The 24,851-nt window shown below is 44.4% G+C and overlaps 2 protein-coding genes across 16 annotated transcripts in view; one reads left to right on the top strand and one right to left on the bottom strand.

Moving 5' to 3' along the window:
- Nucleotides 1-19,191, bottom strand: part of LOC124194387 (mitogen-activated protein kinase-binding protein 1-like) — a 35,317-nt gene extending 16,126 nt beyond the window's left edge. For 3 of the 13 annotated variants that reach the window (XM_046588559.1, XM_046588562.1, XM_046588568.1), the window contains exon 1: nucleotides 2,074-2,754. In XM_046588559.1, coding sequence (XP_046444515.1) covers nucleotides 2,074-2,172 — 99 coding nt within the window. In that variant the 5' untranslated portion in view covers nucleotides 2,173-2,754. Of the gene's footprint in view, nucleotides 1-2,073; nucleotides 2,763-6,474; nucleotides 6,615-6,763; nucleotides 7,027-19,035 lie in introns of those variants that run through there. The other 10 variants (XM_046588558.1, XM_046588567.1, XM_046588556.1 and 7 more) reach the window with 10 other exon arrangements.
- LOC124194389 (synaptogenesis protein syg-2-like) overlaps nucleotides 16,324-24,851 on the top strand; it is a 39,558-nt gene continuing 31,030 nt past the window's right edge. The window contains exon 1 of one of the 3 annotated variants that reach the window (XM_046588572.1): nucleotides 16,324-17,142. In XM_046588572.1, the coding sequence (XP_046444528.1) occupies nucleotides 17,025-17,142 (118 nt within the window). In that variant the 5' untranslated portion in view covers nucleotides 16,324-17,024. The remainder of the gene's footprint in view (nucleotides 17,143-24,851) is intronic. The other 2 variants (XM_046588571.1, XM_046588573.1) reach the window with 2 other exon arrangements.

Below are 24,851 nucleotides of genomic sequence, written 5' to 3'. Positions count from 1 at the left end.
GTTATGAAATTCAATAAGGAAAGGGAAAATAATAAAAAAAAAATAGAAAAAAAAGGTTGCTGCGTCGGGCTCCATTTACACACGCATACAGGGAGTGAAAGAGAGGGGGAATTTGAAACGTGCCGGAGCATAAGAGAAGCTGGGAAAATGGTTTTTCTTTTCAAAGTGCAATACGAATATATAGAGGACTAGACGATTGTGGTTTTGGTGGTTGTGTGTATATATCTGTCCTCTGAGCTCGACACAGTTTCTCTCTCTCTCTTTCCTAAATTACACTCTCAACCGTGTCGGCAGGAAATTCAACAGTCAACCCTCCCAAAAAACGCCAACAGGTAGACAAATCATCAAAAGCCAATACCAGCGGCCGTCGGATGCAACCGACAAAAACAAAAGAAGAGAGAGAAATAACGACGATTGCATGTCACCTTGTTCTCAATTCTTGTGACAGTCTCTAACGCCATCATCGTTAAGTAATAACAAACATAAAAAGGTGGAAAGTCGAAAAAAAAACCGGTTGGATTTCGGCGTGATTTTTCGGCGTTTGCCATCCATCCGTCCGCTTTCGTGGTCGGCGTGCAAGTTTTTATCTTTTTTATTCCTTTTTTTTGGGCGACCCGCACCGGAGTTTTTAGTGCGGAATGACAATGGTTCGGGACAGGGGGAGAAAGGAAGTGATATTTTCACTTCACTAAGAGAACCCGACACATGGATGTTGGGTGTCGGTCGATGTTTTTTATTTTTAAATGGATTCCAAGCAGCAAATCAGCTACGGAAATTAAAGCTGTCGCAGAGAGCAAGAGGAGAGGAAGGCGGCGAGTGGAACGAAATGAGCCGCGACCGGAGCTCATTTCCAAGAAAACGGACGATGGAAGAAAAGAATTAAGAGGGAACGAAAGAAAAAAATAAAATAAAACGGTAAGACGTCGGAGACGGCCGAGCAATTTCCAGGCAGAGCAGAGAAAAGGCCATTTCTCTTCGTCCAATTTCCAAAAGTCGGACCCACTTTTTTTTCTTCTTTTCTTTTCGAAAAAGGTTTTTTTTTTCAACTCAAACCTTCCCGATATTCAGGCCATCTTCAAAATGTTTGGCAATAACATCTCCTCGTCGTTGGCTTTTCTTCCCATTCTCTTCATTTTCTACTACTATAATGACTGTGACATCTAACGACTAGACGAGTGAACGGAATGGGGACATCTTTCGCCGACTTTGCAGGAATAGAAATCCCGAGTCACGATTAAAATGAATCGGCGAATATCGTAAAAAACAAAAAAAAAACGAGACCACAGGAGAAAAATAACCAAGCCCTCCACGTCCTTCACTCAGTCCAACGATAACATTTCACCGCAATTTCTTCCCTCCGTTTCTTTTCTCTTTTTGATAAGATGTCAAATTCAGGAGGAAACGTAAAGTCGTTAAAGGCCCGACAAGCAAATAAACCGTGGCTCGTCGTTGTCGTCAACAAACGACGACGACGACGCCGCCGGTAAATCCGCAGGAAGTTGATAAAGTACGATTGCCAGTTAGGAAAAAGCCGATTGTTGATTTTCCTTTTTAATAAAAAATATTTTCTTCTAAAAGAGAAAGAGAAGGGAAACATAAATAAATAAGCGACCAGAGCGCTCGCGCGCGCGCATGTTCAGCATTTTAAAACACATTTCTCCGATAAAGGATTTCGAGCAGGAACGAGAAAAAGAAAAAAGAAAAAAAAAAAAGGAAAATAGGAGAAGAACCTGCTCGGGAGTCCCAAAAATGGAATGCGCAGACACAATTTTTCCCGAAGAGGAGGAAAGATAAGAAGGGCCATGGGTGGAGTGTATATAGAGAGAAGCGGAATGAAACATTATGTAAGGTTTCTTTTTTTTCCTCTCGACAAACCATCGATCGTTTTCTTTCTTTGACTTTTCTCTGAAAATCTCGTCCAACCCAGCCAACACCACAAGAAAAGAGGAGGCGAAAATGGGAGAAAGATTTTTTTTCAACAAGGGCGTGTTACGTGCGCGGTTTTTTTGTGTGTGTGTGTGTGTGCGTCTTGTTATTATTTCTTTAGACTTCTCCTTTTTCTATAAAGCTTACTCTCTTCTGGTTGTTGTTGACGACCTCATTCACCGCTGCTTTGGGTCCTGGCATTGGCTCCGGCACCCGTCCGTTAATGACGACGTTCTTCTGAAGCATCTTTTTATCTTCCCCCCTTTTTTTAAAACTGATAATCGATCACTAACGACTCGTACAGTTTAGTCAGACATGCGTACTGCACGTATAATAACAATAATAACAGACAAGCCACAAGGCGGCGGCGGCAGCATCAGCAACAGAAGAACAAAAATAAAAACACTCCCTTATCACTTCATGTTTTCTTTTTTTCTTTCCTTTTAGACGACGGCAAAAAACACCGACACTGGGCGCTACTGATTCGCACCTGGCCCCCTTTTTTTACGGTTAACAATGATAATCACCGGAGAACGAAACAATGTCGAAAGTCTCTGCCTATCTCGGCCTCTCTCTTTCTCTCTCTCACTTTCTTTCGTTTGTTTGTTGTTGATTTGATTTTATCTTTTTCGTTCGACGTTCGTTGTGAACGGGTCGCAGGCACGGGACAAACTGGACGATCGAGACAGTGGCCACAGGGACGACCTCGTTCGAATGGGCGGCCGTAGACGGACCAGGGGAGTATCAAAAACAACATGTACACACCAGAGACTCGTGTGCAACACACCTACCCACCCAACCCAGAGCTTAGCTCATTCGTCGAACCTGTGAGTGCACCTGACTCGAAAAAAAAAAAGGGAAAATGGAAAAGGCTTCTCTCTCTCTCTGTGTCTTTCTCTTCTCTTTCATTTCTTTTTCTTGTTGCTTCCCTTTCTCTTTCCGTTTGAGAACGAGCGCCATTTACACACACAAACACACACAAGTGCAATGTGTTTGCTTTTCTCGTTCGTGATGTTCAGCTGCGAGTCGAGAGGAAACATCCGACTGACCTCGACCTAGTAGTCCTCCCCGATTTGTAAACATGCCGCTACTCCTGCCATTTTCTTGTTTTGTTTTTCATCACTATTATTTCCAATTATCAAGAGAGGTGGCAGCGTTTGTTTCGATCATTTCGCTACCACGACGACGGCGGGGTTTCTATTTCGCACGCCTTGAACTTGCAGATGTGAAAAAGAAAAAAGTGAAATTCAAGAATGAGCTCCGCCAAGCGGAAACAAGGATTGGAAGCCCCACATTCGGTCGGTCGGTCGGTCGGTGTGTTTTCCACATCATCAGAGTCACGTTGTATCTGTGGCTGTCAGTCGCGAAGGGCTTTTCACTATCGGCGTCCTCCATGCGTCTCATTCAATGTCGAACCCAAAAGAAGAAAAGAAGGAAAGACCCAACAACAACAAGCCATTTCGATTTGACGGAGGAGCCAAATTGGACGACCGTAAAACAAAGATATACCTTAGGAGATGTTGTACAGCCGAAGGTGAAACGAGCCAAGGGGATTCTACTACGACTACTGCTACTACTACTTCTAGAGTCAGAACGACCGGCACATTCATATTCATTTGTGGTAATTTCGGTCACGAGGTAATAACCTCTGACGAGAGTAGACAACCAGAAAAAGAAAAAAAGAAGAAAAATCGAGATGCGCCAACACAAAAAACCAGAGAGTCACGGCTTTTATCAGACATGGCCATCTGCTCACGAAATGTATAGTTATGGGGTGGAGAATATAGTGGGGGGCTCGGGAAAAATACGTCCCATTTCAATTGATCACGACGAGCTATAAAAAACAAAAAAAGTGACGCAACGGCGTGTGGGTGTGCGCGGGAATGCGATATCTGTAATCCCACGGGGCGTAAAGTGCAGAAACGGCCGCGATGATTGACAACAATTCAAAGAAACGCTCGAATCCGACGCGATGTACACAGATTGGCCGGTCGTCGGTGGTGGTGGCTAGATGGTGTCGAGAGATATTAATCTCTCCTTTCTCGAATTTCAAAGCGCTCAAGGGCACGGAGGAAAACGAGGCTCAAACAAGAGAGAAAACGGCTCGTTTCTTTTTATATGTAATCAAGATAAACATTTGAGGAGAAGACGACGACGACGAACAAGAAGAAGACGACGGGTTATTTTCTTTTCAAACTCCCCATCCGTCGCGCAGACAATGAGGGAGGAGAGACATCAAGTGGGACCGCTGTTGCACTTTTGTGTTGCCATCAACCGGAGGAGATCCAGCCATCACTGGAGGTGGTGCGCGAAACTTTCTCTTTCTTCGCCGTCATAATTGGTGGAGCTTAACCCATTCTTCATTTCTCCTTTTTTTTTTTCTGAAGAGACTTTTGAAACAAGAACTTGTAGTCCGTCCGCCTCTTTGTCAACCGAGGTCGCCCGTCACTCCCGTCGGTGCCCACAATAATCCCGACAGCATCCGCAATGTACATGCGAGAGCTGGCCCACCTCGCCAACTTTGACAGGTGCCCAAGTCTCTCTTGCCCTCCCTCCTTTTATTACAACGCCGATGTCCATTTCGGGACAATGCCATTCGCTCGCCAAGGTTCCTCTCAAAGTCTATACTCTTTCGGGCCACTCTTTTGTTTACTATTCAAGATTGGCTTGAAGACACACGGAACCACTTTTTTGTTTTCCTCCATGGTGTTATCGAGCCAACCTAGAGGGGGAAACGTATCGAGGAAGACGATCGATCGGGGATAAAAACAAATCAAAAGTTGATTCACGGCCTTGACGACGACGACCGCGGGACCAGTGCGCCCGGAATGCCAAAGCAGCCCGCACACAACGTCTCAGCAAATGAATAATCAGAAAGTGAAAACGGTTTTGAAAAAAAAAACGAAGGTAAGCAGAGTGAATATTGGAATACACATGCGCTCGAGGAGGAATCTTGACCGACCGTTTTCTCTCTCGTTTGAAACGTGATCTGAATGCTGACCATCGACTCTCGCTAGCTGACCAACAAGTAATCCTTTTTCATGCCTTCTGCCTCATTCTCCTTCTTTTACACAAAGTCAAAAAGGAGTCTAAAAATGGAGAGTGGTGGCCATCGGGAGACGAAAAAGCGAGAAGAGATCCTGCGCCATCTTCGGACCGGCTGATTAATGGCTATCCCGAGAATGGTTTATCGTAATGGTCAACCTTACGTTTCTTCCAAGGGCTTCTTGCTCAAACTGTAGCCTACAGTGGGATCACGACGTCACGTCACTAAACACAACAGGGGGGCAAACGCAACAACCCAACAGTCACGTTGGCTCTTCGGTAGGAAGAATCCTTACAACAACTCGTTTCGGAGTTTGTAAACCAGTGCCGACTAGTTTAATTACTTCGGAACTTTAGTTCTTTTTTTTTCTTTTTTTGTTCAAAGAGGGAGAAAGAGAGAGTGGAGAGACTGGCCGTTAAAGGAGACCGCACGTTCAAAAAACAAAAAAATTTACATCCCGTCAGCCCATTTTGGGATGGAATGGTGCAGCAAAATAGGATCCTTCCACATTCCGATTGTTTCCCATTCGTAGCTTTGGAACTTTTAATATGCCGTTTTATACGAGTGATATGAAGGATTCGGAGGAGAAGAGGAGGGGGGGGACAAATAGTAAGTAACATCCCAATTGCCCGCCAGGTTTCGAAAAATAAAAAAATAAATAAGTCTAGGACAATTCAAAGTCGAAAAAGCCTTCCAAGTTGGAAGGCTTCCATAGTCTGTTGCGTTTCTGCGGCACGCACAGCCGACAGGTGCCGCTTTCGTACAAACAAATGAGCAAACGAGAATTGGGCACTGTTGGCGATTGGGTGGATACCGGGTTGGCTTCGTATCGAGTTTAAATATGGAGAGGCGTTGTTTCCAGACTGCAGCTGCGATTCCCTTGACCGCCCAAGATAGCCAAAAAGATTCTCTTCTCTCTATAAAAGCCTCCAACAACAAAAGAGTTGTCTCCTATTGTGGACGCTGGAATAGATAAAATAATCCATCACCTCTCGCTTCCTTCCCCATCAAGTTGAAGACGGGAATCTGTCGCTTTCGATCACCGGCAACGATGAGAGAATGAGAGAAACGAGCGTGAAATTAGCATAAATTAATTAAGGGGTACCCCTGACAACCTACACGACTATGCCACTCCTTTATGCATTGAAACTGTATCTAGGTGAATGAAGTAAAGTAGCACTTGAAGATGATGATGGCAATGTTTACTATAAGGGAACACCACACCGGTGGTTCAAGTTATGGATGCCTGCTGGGCATGTTTCCTCAGAAATGCAAGACGATGACTCACATGACATCCAAAACCATCTGAAATGTATCTGATTCAAAATGAGCACCCAACCATGTGGATGGTGAAAGACAAGCGTAGGTGCCTAGATTCATCATATCTTACAAAACCCCACGAGTAATAAACAAAAAGACTGGGAGCGGGAAATGTGGGGGATAAGCCAAATGTGAGGGCCAATACCACAGTGTGCTGGAGTGCAAATGTAATGTGTGCTTACCCGTTCTGAAACAGCAACATCTTCTTTTCCTCTTTTAAGCTGAGGAACCCTTATGACTTTTCCCTCTTGATTTCCTGCAAACTCCATCACAATTTAGCTCTTTCAGGCACGTTGGATGGATCACACAAATGACACCTGGACTGAAACAAACGAAAAGGCAAAAAAGAGCCAGACATTAATCAAATAGCTAGCTTTATGTGTAAGAAGGAAACTCACAAACAATAGAATAACTGTCAACATGACCACGCAGGCTGTGACTTCTTTACAACGTTTGACATGATTAATTTACCTTCAGTAAGAAACAGAAAACGACATGACAGACACACACGACGAATCCTTGGTGTCGAACGGAATGAACACGATAGAGTACAACGAAAACTAGAATTTATAGAAGTCGATCACATAAAGAAAGAAGTGGATCAAAGCCGAATGTGTGAACGTATGATCACTAGGGTTATAATGCAGAAGAGAACGTTCGTTTCATTTATACAAAGACGGTTACGATTTTTATGAATGTCAGTCCGAGCCGAGAACCGCACCAACGCCATCTAGCGTTTCATTTGGAAGTCAAGTACGTGAGACGGTTTCAGTCGATAGATGGCGTGGGCATTTTGTAACGAAAAAAAAAAAGTGACGTAAAAATTCCCGGAAATAAATATATTGAATTTTGTGGGTAGGAGTTGATTTCGTTTTCATCGCAACGAATGTAATTTTCCATTTTCAGGAAATGGTGAGGTCCTGCGGATAAATTACGTAGATTTCGTACCACCCCCCCATTCCCTAAAGACAATTTTTCGGAAGGTTTCAAAATGAAATTCACCTAAATTCAAATTTAAATTGAAAAAAACTCGATAGTCTAAAGTAAGTTAGGCCATTGGTTATACACAGAGACCCGTATACATATTTCCATTCTGAAACTGAATAGACGTTACGTGCCTCTGATGTAAAAGTTGGACTAGATCGCTGAGTCCTCGAAATCTTGGACATGTTCTGGTGAATGCATGAACAAATTAACAAGAAACAAAAAATAAGAGATTCAAAAATTCCCTTTTTTCTTCAGAAGTTGACCACTACTAAAAATAGGGCGGTTCCTTATTTCGGCGACAACAGTATAGGTCATCGACCGAAATATCTCAACAACCTGCCATCAAGTCAATAGGATTATCGGCCAGTGATCTATCGTATATGATGAATTGATGATGTATATAGTCTATTGCGTTCAAGGATAGAGAATCAACTTGCCTTCGCGTAACTTGGAACCTCCAACTTCTAGTCCTCGCATTTACTGCCACATGATTGCAGCTTCGACGTCAATACCATTCAACAAACAAGAAAAGAGGAAATTAAATTCAGCCTGAGCCCAAACTTTTACTGTCGCAACTATGAGACTCGCGGAGACGACGGGATCTTGGCCGGGAGGTGTCACCAAGTTCAGAGCTGGGCGAAGATATGCCTGGCCAAGTCGTTCGGTATATATATATAGTTATATAGTATTATATAGTATAGAGACACAGTCACTTAACAAAGTAATGCGATATTGACAAATCCAGGGAAGAGACATCCTACCGTACAAGCTTAACAACAGCAAGCGTGCATGTGTGCAACATTGACAAACTATCGTCAACTTGGTTGAAAACTGCCAGCTGTAGTACACTGTAAACTCTATTCAAACTTGTCAACCTTTTATTGCATTTGAAGTGTTTGCAGCATATACATCATTACCAAGGCGACGGATACTTAATAGGACAAAGGCACTTCTTTTTCTCTCTTTTTTTCCTGCCGTAATTTGCTCGACACAAACTATAGACTCCTAATAAAGGCATAATCCCTTCTTTTTTTTGGCAGGTGGTATAGGAAGACCCTTTGAAGCTGTTATATAACGAATCCATAGAATGTGTAGTCTAGTAGTAAGATATTCGCAATCGAAATTCGCTGGTGCATGTGCACGGTGCTACACGAATCGGATGGAACGATGAACACATTGAACGGCAGCTGGAGCTTATAAGCACTGCCGATTAGACCGCAAACTTTTTATTAATGGTGGCCAGGGATTATCTGTTATATACTTACAGTTTTGGAAAGAAGAAGAAACTTTTTTTTATTCCCGGTAAAATATGTGTGAGTGTGAATGATGAAGCGTGTTATTCCTAGGAAAAAAATAACTCTGAAGTTTTCCCAGAAACGAGACTTTTTATTCGTATAAAGCGCCGCCCGTACAGTAAAAGTCCCGGCGTCGGAGATTTTCTAAAATAAAAAGGTAAACAAACAGTTGGGCAGGCGTCTCAACCCGCACTCAAACGGCGGCACACTGCTACAGTGTGCACATAAGCAACACGACAACAAGGTAGCGACGACTATACATCCCTTCCTATACATAGAGTCCAAGTAATGTGATTCAATTAAAAAACAAATGAAACCCAAATCACCCTTATTGCTGGCCGACAGGCAAAGGGCAGCATTTGGGGCGTCAGTGTTTTTGTATTTTTAAAGAGAAGCTATGTGGCACCAGTCGGGTTAGTTTAGAGCGCATGCAGATGTCGTGATCCGGGTCCCGTCTGCAGCGGCGCGTCGTGCCAGGTGCCGCTGCACAGCGCCCGGCCTAAATATTTCCCTTCATTTGCAGCAGGAGACGTTTTCTATCCACCAGCCAACCCACCAACCAGCAAAAACAAAACAACAACAGCAACAACAACGGGGGGCTCTTTGGCGAGAATTGCACAGCTGGTGCCCTCCCGCGTGATCAACGCAAATCCTTCCCTTTTATTTCGTTACTCTATATATACAGAGACGACGGATATACTACACAAGAGATATCCGGGCGAGAGAAAGTCCTGGCGCCATTTGTATGGATTACAAGGCGACACAAAGTCTTTTGCTGAATCTTTTAACAGCCCAGCAACGGGGGGAGGAAGAGGAAGAGGGAGCACATACAATAAGTAATTGAATTCAGATCAGCTGGCAACGGACAACCAGTTGAATTAACGTCACTCCGATGGAAATTGGTTTTTTGTTTTTAAAATGATTTGGCACAAAGACAAATTTGAGGTTGGAACTTTTGATGAGGTGCCGAGTATGAGCGCAAATCAAATCAAAACTGTTTTGGGGGTAGAAAGCTGCTGGGGGATTTTTTTTTTTTAATGCGGCTTATACTTTTTGAACTGCTATTGGATAGCTGCTCATCATCAGCGCAACCCGGCGACGCTCTTATTTCCTTCCTTCTTTTTTAACCCCCCTTTTCCTAAATAGTCTCGAGCTAATCCGGTCAGGCCTAGTTTCGGCAGAGTCCCTGAGTTTTCATTAATAACGTGAACCTGCATTACCTCGTCGGCGACACCGTATACACGGCAGTGTGACGACACTGTCGTACCCCATTACTACTAAATCTACTACGCACACCACCACCCTCTTTGGTGATTGTTCTCCTCATTCTATTTGGTTGGTGGTGGGTAGGGATAGATTCTCTATCTCATTTACGACAGGGAACCAAGCGTAGGCGGCTGGGTTACAATGTGTAGATAGAGACGATAGTTTTCTCGTTCTCAACGCAAAGAAGAAAGAAAAAAAACAAACAAAAAAAGCGAGGAGCTGATCAAACGGAGCGAAAGTAACTTGAACCCCGGTCGGATAGTCTCGAACAAATGCGACCATATATTTCGTTATGTAGCCAACAGCAGCGGCAGGAGAAGCAAGCGCTGCTTTTCATGTTTTTCTTCCTCCCCTATATTGCGTGTGTAGTATACTTTCACATTTTAATTCCTTTGGAGAAAGGAATAGGGTGCTGGGCTCAGTCATAGATTTGAAAGAGCTGCAAAGAAGTTTCGCCTTCCACATGAATCACCAATGTAGCGCCAGCGAGAAGTAGGCAGCCAATGTCGCCATTAAAAATGTAAAAAATCCCGACTACGTGACTTCAAAGTATGTTTTGGAATAAAAATAAAAAACAAAAAACAAAAGCGGACGCCAATGAAAAAAGAGGGAGAAGAAGCTAAAACAATTGTTGAGTTACTCCCACCCTTTCTCTCACAGCTTGTGCATAATAAAATCGCGCTCATATCAAACATTTTGAGAGGAAAAAAAAAACAACAAATCCCTGTCCTTACTCGGAATTGATTATAAAAGTTGGCCACTCCCACTGTTATACAAGGCGAGTATAAACCCAAGTTTCTTGAGTGTAGGCCTCTAATGGGCGATCGTAACACGGGCGAAAAGGGGTTCTCCTAACGCGATCTATACGTCTAACGAGGGGAATTGTATTAGGGACGCAATAACAGCACGGAAAGGCCGTACACGATTGGCACACATGAAGAACGGAAACGAGCAAATCCCTAGAGGTCACTAGGTATTATGTCCCGGCCATCATCGCTTCATGCTTGATCGTCGGCCATTGCATAAGGTTTGGAGAATATTTCCGTCCTGAATAAATCCAACAATCCTGAATAAATCTCAGCACCAACTGTTGTAGAAAATCCGATGATTGTGTAATCTGTTTTGTCCCCTTCATTTTTTTTTTTTTTATTTAATTCTCTGGGATTTTTAAATGTTTCTTCTTCTTCTTTTTTTTCTGCCGCCCCACAATAAAAAGATTATAGTTGCAGCAGTTATATGGCGTGTCGTCTCTATACGCCGTTCCGACCGAGGCTTTTCTGCTCACGAAGAGAAAGAAAAAAAAAAGATTGTTTGGATATAGTTTGCGTGCAACTGCCGACTCAAATCTCAACCCTTTTGTATGGATATACTCAAACGTCCCCAACACCCAGTAGCAGCTTAGCCAGCGCCTTTCTTCCCTTTCTGTCGGTGTACGTATAGTAAATACACGTAAAAGGTCATTTCCGTCACGAATTTGTCAAAGGGCCACCCGTCACGCAATCTCGACGAGAGAAAAGATGACAAATCTACAAGGAATGGGGGTCAAGTTGTATAATAGAAAAATCATGTTCACTGTTATATAGACAGTCTCGATGGGCTGTGCGTGATTCTGCTCTCAACGGTGGTGGTGGCATGATTTTTTGTTTTGTTTTGTTTTGTTTTATTATTGGCACCGGTTAGCCCCCCTCTGCACCTTTTAAAATAACAAAACACGGGGACGGCTATCAGATATTAGCCTACACACACACACACACACGTCCGGTCGTGAATCACCAAGTCTCGACGGCCCGGTCCATTCAAAAGATCACGAAACGAATACAAATTGGACGTCGGGCGGGAGCTGCTGGCGGGGGGATCTCGTTTTGTTTTTTTGGCGGCAATTTCGCCTGAAACGGACCAGGGGCATCTATTGGCTTTCAGCTGGATTGCCAAAGGACCGTAGAAAATATTCCGTCGAAGAAGAAAAAAAAAGAAAAAAAAAGGGGCAGAAAAGCGTCAAATTTCAACGGATAAAAAAGAGGAGGAGAAAAGTAGGACGAATGATGTCGGCATTTGGTTCTATTTCCCTGAGCGCCAGCAAGCGCCGATCGTGAATAACGACATGTCCGCAGAGCCCTCCTCCTCCTCCCCATTTGATATTCATGCACGCCTGTGTATCCAGTAAATATATATTTCGCTACATAATATAAGCCTGGGGAATTCAGACATTTAGATGTATAGGCTATAATGCCAGCTCTACATTTAGCCCCCACCCCGTATAGGAAGGACGAGCCTGCCACCAGCGCACCCCGCTCCATCCAAACACAAGAAAAGAAAGAGCGAAATTCTACTCTAATAATATTTATCTCCAGTCTCCACACACGACCGCTAGACACACCACAAGAAAATGAAATCATAAAAAGAAGAAGAAGAAGAAAAAGGAATTTACAAGAAGAACAAAAAACCCAAAATTTATACTACCATATTCGGATTAAGGATTTTGTTCAACAAAAAGAAAAAAACAGTCAAATAGTTGGAGGCTGGTTTTGGCGGATTGGCGATACCCGCTGACGCCATACTATACGAGTACTGGTAGCTAGTGTGTCTGCCTACACACATCTAACTTTTTGTGACATTACATCTCTCTACATAGAGTATTTTCTATCCTCCTCTCTGTCTAGGATCCGTTTGCGATTCTTTCCGTTCCGGGCGCCCATCATTCGGTTGCGGGAATAACGGCCGCATTGCAAATGAGGAAACAACAACGTCTTTGATATACATAAATTTATATGGAGGCAGACAAGAGAGCTTGAGCTTGTATTATACTGTTTTTCCGTACGGCTGTCACGGGTTTTTATCTCGACTGGAACATATCCGCCCGTCTTCCCTCCAGCGGAGACGACGATTAATTATATACGCGATATATCGCCCCGGCATATAGTATATACATACCACTACGTACCCCCAAACCCCCCCTTGGTTGTGCTGTTCAATGTCGACTTTGTTTTTTGTTTTGTTTTTTTGTTTTTTTGGCTTCGAGAAATCCCCCGGTTGACATTGACGGAATTGATTCGCTGCGATATTACTAACAGGGCGCGGCTGTAATGGTACAACGATCCAGCGATGGGTTTTTGTTTTTGTTGCGCCAACCCGTTTCCTATTTTCTTTTTCTCTCTTGCGGTATGAAAGAAGAGACGAATGTCGACAACACAAAATTTTGACACGTTTTTTCTTTTTATTTGGAGGGGGGATTTTACGAGCGGCAGACTGATACATTTTTACAACCCTTTTCGGCTTCCTTGAAACATTTACAGCTGGAAAAATCATCAGACGACATTTTCGTTGCATTGTTTTTTTGTTTTATTCCGCACCCTGGCCGCGTGCGCACAAAATAAGTGCGAGTACATATTTGATTTTCTGTGTATTCGTCTCTCTACGCCTTTTTTCCGATCACAATTCCATATTCGTCGAGTTGTTGAAGTGGTTCTCGACTCCGGCACATGGACAAAACGCACCAGTGGCCTCTCCAGGATGTCGCCACTTTTGTTTCATAGGAAAAGTGGGCCAGCAAACGCATTTATAAGAGAAACCAGCCAGTTGATCAAGCACAAAATGTAGCGAATTCATCATTTTTTCCCCTCCGTCACAAAAAGCAAGTCAAAGTGCCGGGACTGACGTCACCCCAGTCAGCCCCGGCAGGCAGTTGGCCCAATTTGCTCCTGATTTTCGTGCTATCTCGTCTGGAGATGAACGCAAAAGTTCCCACAGGAAGGTGCCCCCAAAACAGTTGCGCAATTTCCGATCAATCCCCCGCACGATCCCGACTCGAGTGTTTTGTTGTTATCTTTGACTTATTATTGCCCTTCTTTCTCTAATTTTCTATTCAGCTTATTGTTTCTCAAGATACTATTGTTTCTCTCATCGCCCCTCCCATTTCTGCTTCGTAACAAAAGCCCCCGACGGGCAGCAAATCACCCGGCCACTTGCTGATGACTTGTAAATCGATTCCTCAACATTTCTTGATCGACAGATGGCGTGTAATCGTGTTAACGATTGAATATTCAATTAGAAAAAAAATAATAAAAAATTCCCGAACGCGGTTATTTATTTGATCGGACCACCCACAGAAGAATATACGTGTGAAGGCGATTGAATCATCGACAATGATTTATTACAACGTCGGTCAAGTCAACAGCACTCGGACACCCAAACGGGATTAGACGGCCAACTTTTGATATTCCACATTTTATATTTTTATATATTTTTTTATTTCTGGGCAGGTCATTTTCGCCCAGTTCCGGATGGTCCGAACATCTCTTCTCTTCGGAAGAGAGATTTCTCCTTTCATTTCCCCCCCACTCTATTTTCTTTGATATATGCGCATTTGATATGTTGACGGGGCGGACAAACAAAGTCTTAAAGACGTCGGGACAACAGGAAAACGGGAAAGAAGAAGAAGAAGAAGAAAAAGATAAAAAAGAAAATAGGGTAGAAACGGAATAATAATAATAGACAACAAACAAGCCGCACAAAAGCGACAGACGAGAGAGAGACGCGGAATCTTTCATCGAACGGCATCGGGAGTCTATATAGCGCCGCCCGGCCGTCTCTTGCCCACTGCAAAAAGGTTCCGCTATTCATTTACCCGGAATCTCTCCTCGCCTTATTTCCTTTTCGTCTCCCTTCCGGGTCATCGAGAAGAACGATTTTTGGGCGACATCAAAGCCCCCCTCGCCGCAGACCCTGCCCAAGATATAATCACCCAGTTTCTATACAGTTTCTCTACACACAAGAAGAAAAAGAAGAAGAAGAAGAAGAAGAAAACAAACCTTATTTAGCACGACCAAACAAACGCAATGGCCAGCCAGCAGCCAAACACACACAACAAACCCAAACAGTGTAGCTATTCTTCTTTTTCTTCTTTTTTTCCAGTCGAGAAAAAAGTAACGATCCAGCGGCTGAAAAATAGTGTTCCGGCAAAAATAAAAGAAAAGAAGTTGCTGCAAAAGTGGCTTCATTTTTCTTCAAAGAGATAATTTTACTTACTATCCGTCCCATTATTAGAAAGAAGAAGAGAAGAAACAAGAAGAGCAATAAAACAACCAGGAAGGTTGTCCTGCTCCTGCACTACTTTGGCCGGATGCGACTGCGTAAATATCGATTGAGATGAAGACGACGACGACGACGGGGTCTCTACTTCTACTTGTACAGTTGGCGGTAGCGGGGGCCCCAAATGGCGCCCGCTAATGCGCCATAGAAACCATCACGGCGAAGGGAGAAACGGAATCCCGCCGCGACGCAAACCTCGGCTGCCTCGGCAACGATCCAAAAGCAATCCAGGACTTGATATTATACACAAGAAAGAAAAATAGAAAGAATCAGATCCAGTATAGTGTATCATAACTAGCGGTGGTCCCCCCCCCTTTTTTTTATGACACGGGGTATGTTCGACTTCCATCCACTTGCCCTCCTTCCCATCCGCAAGAGTCAATTTATACGGAGAGGCACAAGACGACGACATTATCGTCTAGTGGCTCACATTATTTATGTACACCGCCCCGTGCTACTCTCGCGACCAAGAAGAAAGCCAACCGTATTAGCCCTAAACAAACTCGGGCCCAGCCAAAAGGGGTAAGAAGGAATGATGAATCGGTCTGGGCTAAAATATTTCCATCGGGAGGAAAAAGAAGAAGAAGAAGTTTAACGGGTTCCAACGACTGGGCAGAGGGAGTAGTTGTACTCGCACACAAAAACAGGATACAGTGACATCACGCAAGGAGTCGGACGGCGGCGGCTATTAAAAACAAGGTGGATAAAGATATTCGAGGCGAATGACAAAAGAGCAACGGTGACGTCAACGAAAGAAAAAAAAAGGGAAAAAATAAAAATTTCATTTCCGTCGCCGGATTGAAAACGGGAATGAGAAAAAGACGACGACTAGAAGAAGAAGAAGAAAGTCTTTTAGTCTGTTCCTCGAGTGGAACCAGCCAAATTTCGTCCACTTTGGTTTGTTTCATCCGTGACGGACACGTTGACCGAATGTTCATTCCAAACCTATCCGTCTTTCATTTTCTCCCGGGCAGCAGCAAGCAGGCAGGCAGGCAGACAGGCAGCAGCAGCAGCGACTATCCCTGTACAGTACGACAGCGCTTCTCCTCTGACGCATTCCCGCTGAATTTTAAACACATCCGACTGATTCAATCGTTGACTCACGCAACAGCAGTGACACACGCCAACACGAGATTTTTTTTTTGTTTCTTCTACTTGCCACATTTTCCCTCTTGATATAAAAGTGGCCTATAGTCTTGTAGGAGTACTGGAGTAGCAGTAGCAGTAGTATATAGTGCGCTCGCTCGCCTCGAGGAGGAATTCAATCAGCCGGGCGCCTTATAACATCCGGCCGAGCTGCACACACTCACACACACATAGCCTACACGAGCAGTAGTAGCAGCAGACGTGTTGGACTAGACGTTGCGTTAGTCTCCTAGCGAGCGGTAGAGGAAGGACACGCTGTTCCGTCTAAACCAGCCGTCAGCTCCCCTCCAGCAGCCAGTCGAGGGTTAGAGCCTCACCTCTACGGTTGTGCTTCGCTCGTCGTCCTCTCCTGTCAGGGGGAACGTACATCAGTGTGTGTGTGTGTCTGTCTCTCTCTCGTCCCTGGTGAATCGCACGGGGGAACGTGAATCTCCTTCTATGTTACCCCCGCAAATTGACAAGACAAGTTGCCAGACGTTTGATTGCCATCATTAAGACTTGATATTTGCTCGTCAATTATTTGTGATTTGAAATAAGCGCGCGCCATTTGTTCCTCGTCGACTACGTCGAGATTGGCGGACCTCGTCGGGAGTGATTGCGTCATCCTGCAACCGGTCGACCGGCAGCATAAAGAAGAAGAAGAAAAAGGGAACAATCCGACGTCTCCGATGGTTTCATATTGACATATTGGTGCAAAAAGAAAAAGAGATAGATAGACTGATAGAGATATTGCTGAGAGACTGCAGTGGCCAGTATCAGTCTGTCGCGGATATCGAATATTTGAACAGCACCGGACAAGGCGGACGACGCGTGTCAATAATCAAAAGAAAAACACGCACAAAATATTTAAATAAAATATATAAACCCAGTGAACTTTTGTTGACAGAAATCAAATTTTCGAACATTTGAAACAAAACAAACGATCGGACGAAAGACTGCTTTGCTGAAAAATGACGTCGCCGACAGCGAGCAGCCAATCGATGATGGTTTCGTTTACCTTCGTGATTCTGGCAGTTACCGTGACTGTCCAAGCGGCTAAATCTACTATGCCCACCACGGAGCAACCGGGTAAGTTTGGAGCACCAGACTCTATTTCATTCGCATCGTTGATTGTTTGCGGGCGGTCCCCATTTTCCAGTTCCAGTTTATTTGATCCGCTGAACTCTCCTTCTCCAGGGAGAAACGGATAAATTCCATTTTTTTTGTATGTGTGTTTCGTACCCCCGTCGCATCCGCACGACATCCACCCAACCAACCAACCAACCAACCCCAAAAGCGTAGCGTATTTAATTCCGGTCAGGCGAGCCCGCCAAAGGATTAATACAGTGTTCATTACCTAATCCAAAACTTATTGTAGACAAGAGTTGTCCGGTCCCTTGTTCGGTTGGCTATGCACCATGCATGTCTGAAAAAAAGAAAAAAAAAGCTGAGCGAGCGAGAATTTATTCATCCGATTGGACAGTCCGATGGAGATTTAGCTTAGCAGTTGCAAGGCGTCCTTGGTGGCCTCGCGGTTACACACCACCGGAAGGCGTCCCATTGTCCAATGTGGCGATGAACAATAAATAACTGCACGGTGTGTGTTTCCCAGCATAGTCTGACTAAGAAAAATGTCGGTAAAATTGAGACGACAGATCGAAACAAGCCAAGGAAAAAAAAAAATGTAATGTGGCCGGTGGCTGGTGGCCGGAATATATAGGGGAACTACTCGGCTCTGGGGCAGTTCGAGTGATTTATTGGCCTTTACTTGAAGAAACGCTTTGAGGGTAAAAGTGGAACGTAGGGCTAGAATATACAGTAAAGGAAGGAAGTCGAAACGATAGAAAAGTCATTTCTTTCGGGTTGATCGGTTGTTTGCTATACGGATGCCTATAAAGGATTATGTTTGAAATAAAGTAGCCCAAACGACTTGCTTTTCGGTCAAAACGCTCGACAATCTTTTGTTGTGTCCTCGATAAAAAGACATATTGGACTTTGGACCAGTGTACAGCGCAGAGAGTCTCCTGTCTCCTGTCGAGAGAAATGACCGGCAGGACACCCACGAAGGGCCATCGCCGGATGTTGGCCAGCCGAATAAAGAAGCTCCCAACAAGACGTAAAACTGGGCCGACATCTCATCATCATCATCAACCGTGACGATTATTTGTCCCTTTTTTTTTCTTTGTGAATAAATTTCCTGGTCTGGACATTTTTTCACGACAAGAAAGAAGAAGAAGAAAATGTTACAAATTGTCAATCGGGTGCAACTAATGTAACAATGCCCACCAGCTTGTATAAAAATAGATTTAAGTACAAAGCATAGAAGAAGAAAAAACATCCGCGGCGGCTTCCTTTTGAACGAAAAAAGATTTAAAAAAAAAGAACAGTTGAAAAAATCCAATCGATAGCAGCAACAACGACCACAACAACAAAAAGAGAGATGACGTTGGTGGATCAAAATCAGTTGCAACTCGAAAACTCGCCAATTTTTTTGGCAAACTGTCGCGCAGGAAAGGAGGACTCAAAGAGAGAAGAGAAATCAAAGAGTTACATTTGCCTCAACTAGGATCCTACATGTGCAAGTCTACCGTGAAGAGTAGCTTGAACGAGGGGCCTTGAACTTTTTCTCCCTCCGACATACTATAAGAGTGCCACTGTAGTCTATACTAATATTAGATAATCATTAAATGTTTTTTATATTTTTCTTCTTTTTTGAATGCGACGTGTCTATGCTGCTCCGTAACGATTTCTATGTCGTGCAATGCCTATATTTTTTTGTCTCCCCCTTTCGTCGTGTGTTGGATAAGAAAAAAAGGGGGCCCTTGATGGAAAACTCTTTGATCCCTTGGTTTTTTATCCCCTCAAAAACAATGCGGATCATTAAGCAAAGGAGATCGCATAAACGAGTTCCAAGGAAAAAACAAGAAGAAAAAAAGAAACGAAAAGAAGAGATAGTCTTCGTTGCCTTTATTTTTCACTTACCGGTGCTTATGGTCCCATGTTTGGCCCTCAAGTAGTGTAGACGTCGTTCTCTTCTTGCGCGCCACCGCCGTATTATCCGTTTGTGACTAATGTAACGACAGGACGTGATGCAACGATGCCTTCAGGGGGGGCGTCGTAGAGGAGACATGACACAAAAGGCGGCCAAAGGCGAAATGGGAAAAGCGAGAAGGGAAACGGAGCAGCTCGGCGGCCATTAACTCACCTGAAAATGAAAATACATTATGTACGGCATCTACTTGTTAGTTTTCGTGCAGGATAAGGAGGGGGGAAACGACCGTCAGTAAAAACAAAAAAAACAAAAAAATAAATTGAACCCCCGAGATTTATGGACGACGCCGGTCCAACACCTGAGCCACAAGAAACTGGCGAAAAAATAGAAAGTGGCCAATGTCTTCCAGGAAAAGAAATAAAGGGCAGGGCAACGCAGAACAAACCAACCATCTACAACAACCCCAAAAATAAAAAAAAAAAGGAAAAAAAGACATCAAACCCGTGCTGGTTCTCTTTTTCGCCTCGTTAACAAAAAGTGATGGAACTGATGACTCGAAACACCCACAAGAAGTAAGAGAGGCACATCCGCTGCGCCCTGTGCTGGATGGTGTCAAGTATAACCCCAGGAAGCCTCTCCCAACTGACTGAAGAAGTTCTTCTTAGTGTGTTGTTGTGGGGGGAGGAGGAGGGGGAAGCTCGAGGGCCAGAGTTTTCTTTTGTTGCGGCCTAGTCTATATACCATCGTTGAACGTGTAAGAGAGAGAGAGAAGCTTAATTATGATGGCGAGAGGGTTGGCTTTTAATTAGCTGTGTACACACAAGAACCTGCCAACCGCAGAGGAACTGCTCATCGAATCCAACAAGACCCAGAAAAACATAAAACAAAATATTTAGGACGAGAAAAAAACAAACAAACAAACAAACAAACAAAAAAAAAGACGATATCCTATTCGATCGATATCCGGCTTTCTATCCTACGGATACGCAGCCAACCCCCCCCCCCCCCACCCCCACAAAAAAATAAAAATAAAAATATTTGATTTCTTTTTTTGGTTCACGCTTAAATTGCTTTCATTTCTACCTTGCTCCGAGCTGTATCATCAACAAAGAGGAAAACAAAAACTCGCAAAAACGTCCCTTGATCTTGACACGTCTAAACAACTCTGAACATTGTGTACACACAATATGATGAAGTGTAGTGAGAAAAGCTCTCACACTCTTCTTTCTCGCTTGATGAAGAGTTTGTTTTGTCCTTTTTTAATGAACGCTCACGGCGGCCGGCAGCGCTTCTGATGAAATCTCGCGATAGATATAATTTCCCAACTCGATTTGATAATGTCCTTCCATTACTTTAGCCGAGTTCTCTTTCCTTTTTTCTCCTTTGAATCGCGTCTCACGTACAACAAACAGTTTGGCTGGCGATCGCTAATGGACGACAATAAAAACACAGAGACCCGAGACCCCTGTCTCCGTTGAAAGTTTAGCGGTTAGCAACTCTAACTCTACACTATATAGTGGTGGCTGGCTATTGATCATATTATTAGAGAGCCAGCGGTCTCCCTTTTTCTCTACTCTGCGTTCTTGATCGCTTCTATTTGTGTTGGCCGGGCCGCAGTGGGAATCGCGTCATCGTCTTCTCGGAAGACCCAAACTCTATTCCCCCACTGCTACTGCTACTGCTCCTGCCCGTGTGTTTTTCGGCACACGGGATGAGGTTCACGCGGTTCACCATCACCGGCAGGAACTCTAGAGGTTCGCCAGAAAATTCTTTAGCCGGAACATGATGCTAGTGGACGGAGTTATTGGGCCCCAGCCACATACACACGGCGCACAATTCTCGTTGGGGGAATTGTCTGCTCCCGTCTCTCTATTGGTCTGTCAGAGACTCGAGTCTCTGAGCGCAAAAAAAAAAAAAGAATAAAATAAAAAGGCTCGGTGTAGTACGTTGTCGACTACGGTGTCGTCCTAGTCGCGGCGCAAAAGTAGAAAAATGTTGACAGAGACACGGCGACGCCAACAAAACGAGCCAGCGACGCCCTATAAAAGCCGGTACTGCCCGCGTTCTACTAGTACGACGACTACTTACTCGTCGCATGGGGATGTATTGATCAGCTGAATCAGCTACCGGCCAGCTCCAAGAGTTTACAGGACGTGGCGAAAAATATAGACGTGCGGGCGGAGTGGGGAAAAAAAGACATGACACACGTCCGTCGGAATAGAATCCAAGTCGATGCCTTTTCCCGGACAGAAGCGGGAAAAAATAAATAAAAAAATGAAGAAACGAATTAAGAGAGAAAAACATGGCGCGTCAAAAATCTAGCGGGCCAATGACGTTTCCTCATTCATCATCAAGAATGAGGTGACGCATCGAATCAGTGTCAGTGCTGGCCGAAGTGAAACCCCGCTCCGCCGGATTCCCTCAGCTGCTGCTGCTGCTCCAGCTACCCCAGCCGACGTCGTCCATATATCAGAAAACGGGGCAAAGGAAAGGGTGGCGGACACCTGGGGGTCTCGTTACCCAATCAGAGAGCGAACCAAGCCTGTCGCTATCGTCACGCACGCACGGCGTTCCGCCATCCGCCGAGAAAAAAAGAGAGTCACCGGAAGATGGCGTCCTTCCACGACAAGTGACTCGAGCAAGTCAATAAAATGTAACGCACACGGTGAATTTCCCTTTTTCTTTTTGAAACAAAACAAAAAGGAGAACACGGCGCTAAGAAAAACAGAAAAAGAAACTTTGCGGCGGTGGGGGGGATAAACGGCGACCTTTTGTTTCAATCTATTGCGCAATTTCGGCCAGTTCCTGGAAGGAAAGAGAGAGACCGGAGGTGTAGGATTATATTGGCTGACCACTAAAACCTTCAGCGCTCGGCCAAACTGATCAAAGAATCATCAAAGGTCGTTGGACGTTGCGTCGAGGCGATTCCAGGTATAAAAGACAAAAAAGCCTTTCCAGCGCGGGTAATGTGTAAGACAACCATTTTTAATACATCACGCGTGATACCCGAGGGCGAAAACAACCTTGGGCGGGGGGTTTTTTTTGCGCCATAAAAAATCAAATCAATTGAAAATAAGAGCAGTGAAAAGAGTAAAGCCGACCGATGGCGCAGCAGTTGCCATCAATCAGTGATTATGTGTTACAGCTTACATCGCCGTCTCCAACCAATTCACTTTTCTTTTAGTGACGTGCTACACGATCCAGCACTCTCTCTCTTTTTCTCTCTCCTTTATAACCGGAAATGCAACTTGTCAAACGCAGGCCTTCCCACCCACCACCCCCCGCCCACCACATGATGACTGACCGATGACGTCACAGACACACAAGGTCCCGAAGTTTAACTCTCGCTCCTGAAACTATTCCGCCAACGCTGACTCGACTCGACAAAGTTTGCATACAATTATTCTCAGTTGGGCGAATTATCGGGGTGAGTTTATGAAACACAGTGGGCGGTTAAATGACGGCCGAAATAACTGGAATCGTTTCCTGCTTCACCTTACGACCAAGTTATTCGCAATCATCAGTGTACATGTATAGAGAGAGAGAGACAGACAGACAGGAGGAGAGGGAAAAGAAATTCCGGGCAAGTTCCAGCGACGCTATATCGCGCATCGAGGAATTTCCCCTTTTTGAATGAGGATGGCGGAGAACCTTCCATATTATATAAGATTCCCTCTCTCGCCTTTTCATGCTTCTCGTATTCATCAGACTCTATAGAGAGAGACAGAGCGAGGTTGTACCCCCCTTGCTGGGGCGCCTCATAATAGAGTGGTGGTGGTGGTGGGGATAGTGAGTCCCATTTTCTAAAGACCCGGCTCACTCTCATTGTTTGATTTGTGATTGAAATTCCCTCTCTGCCGCCGACGCCGCCGCCGGTGCGAGATCTTCTTTGCGCCAAAGTTTGGACGGACGGTGTGCACCCCTCCGAGTTTCGGCCGGTGTAATATTATGCCAACGCCAATCCGGAGGAAAGAAAGAAAAGACGGAAGAAGAAGAAAAAAATAAAATAGAAAAAGGAGGAAAGAAATAACAGATATAGATTCCGGCTGGGTGGGTGGCGAGGTTTACTCAAGAGTTGGAAGGGGCCAGCGCCGGATGAGTGATTTGAATAAATCACCTCGAGTGCTTTAATATCACGAACAGACATCCGCGTCGAGCATCGGCCACACACACACGTATAGAAGTGGATCAAAGATAAAGGCTGTGTGGACCGTCTGTGGAGTGTGCATGTCAGCCAGCCAACATTCATACATCAAATATTCCAGCGCAAATTGCGATAGGAGGGCTGGTCCTGGCTGGCCATCAGGAATGGATGGCATTTTTCTTATAGATTGAGAAAACAACGATGATGATTCAATATTGACACGATTTGGCCACTGCGCATGCAGAGGAAGGAAGGAAGGAAGGAAAAAAAAAACGAGGCTTACATCGGAAATTGCAAAGGTTCAAAGAAAACGCCCTCGCTAGACGTCACGGTAGAGGCGTGGCAATCTAAGCAGAGTACCGGTAGATTGTGAGATATATCTCTCTGCTTCTCTGCTTGGAAGGATTAATAAACAGTTTCATATCTGTCGTTCCATCATCCACTCCATCTCCGAGATGACATAGGAAATCCGCCACACATACACACACACACCGATGGGAAAATCTTTCACCATTTACACACGCTACACCCACTTTTCGGGGCCCGTAAATATTGGTTTAGTTTTGACTCTTTTTTCTCTCTCGGCTCGTACACAGTCGACTCTTATGAAACGAACGAGTAAAAGCGTCGCAGATGAGACGTTCGCACGTTACACGAGACCAATCAGCCTGTCGAATAGAGACGACTAGAGCATAGCTAGACGGATAAATACTATCGTTAAAAGACCTTTATTATCCGCAGCTCATTCTTCTTCTTCTTCTTCTTCTTCCCTGCTTACATTTCGCCCCTCCTTTTTAGATCTAGTCGACATGCAGCGCCAGACATTATATATCTCGCTGCTTTGGTTGTTCCAGGTTGTTCTCCATCTTGTAATGAGGGAGTCATTCAGTCTATACTACACAGAGTGCCAAGAATCACATATTCTGGGTGTGTGATTTAAGTGCAGGTGTGTCTGGATGGTAAGAAAAGCAGACAGCTATCAATCCATGTCATATGTCTCTATTGTCGCAGTGCTCTACCGTACGTGTGTTGTACCATTACGGCACATCACGTTAGGCTATTAGGAGCTAGCCCAACCAAATGAGAGGGGAGAGACGACGTGCACACAAGAGGCGCCTCTTACGGGTGGAAATGACAGGGCGGCTGTTGTTCGGCGAAGGGGCAACTTTGACTTGAAGACGAGCCTAAAAAAATCCCCCCTCATCATTATTTTATTTTGCCTGCCTCACACATATATATTACGTCCTGTTGTGTGTCTCATCCAATCGTCGTCAAGGAGTGAAGGGGAAAACAAAAACCAAATTTTATTTTATTCCTCCATCGAAAAGAGAAGAAGAAAAACAATTGAGTGTTGAGGGGGAACAATAAGAGCTGCGCTTTTAATGCCAACGACACGTCTTCTTTATCGACACGAAGAGCTGACACAAAAGCTTCGAGGGGGTACAGGAGAAAGAACCCAGACGTCGAATAATAATCAGAGTCGATTGATGAACGAACGCGACAAGTGGATGGTGCATAAGGGGGGCTTTCGTGTTATTGGAAATCGGAATAGTTCAGTTTCGAGCCGCTCCCGAGTTAACTCTGTTATTAGGTATTATTAAATGAAAATCCGGACATAAAGAGAGAGAGGTATTACTCATTAAAAAAAAAAAATTGTATACA

This window comes from Daphnia pulex, chromosome 5, assembly GCF_021134715.1.
Source record: "Daphnia pulex isolate KAP4 chromosome 5, ASM2113471v1".
Classification (NCBI taxonomy): Eukaryota; Metazoa; Arthropoda; class Branchiopoda; order Diplostraca; family Daphniidae; genus Daphnia; species Daphnia pulex.
This window is presented reverse-complemented; position numbering and strand designations above follow the sequence as displayed.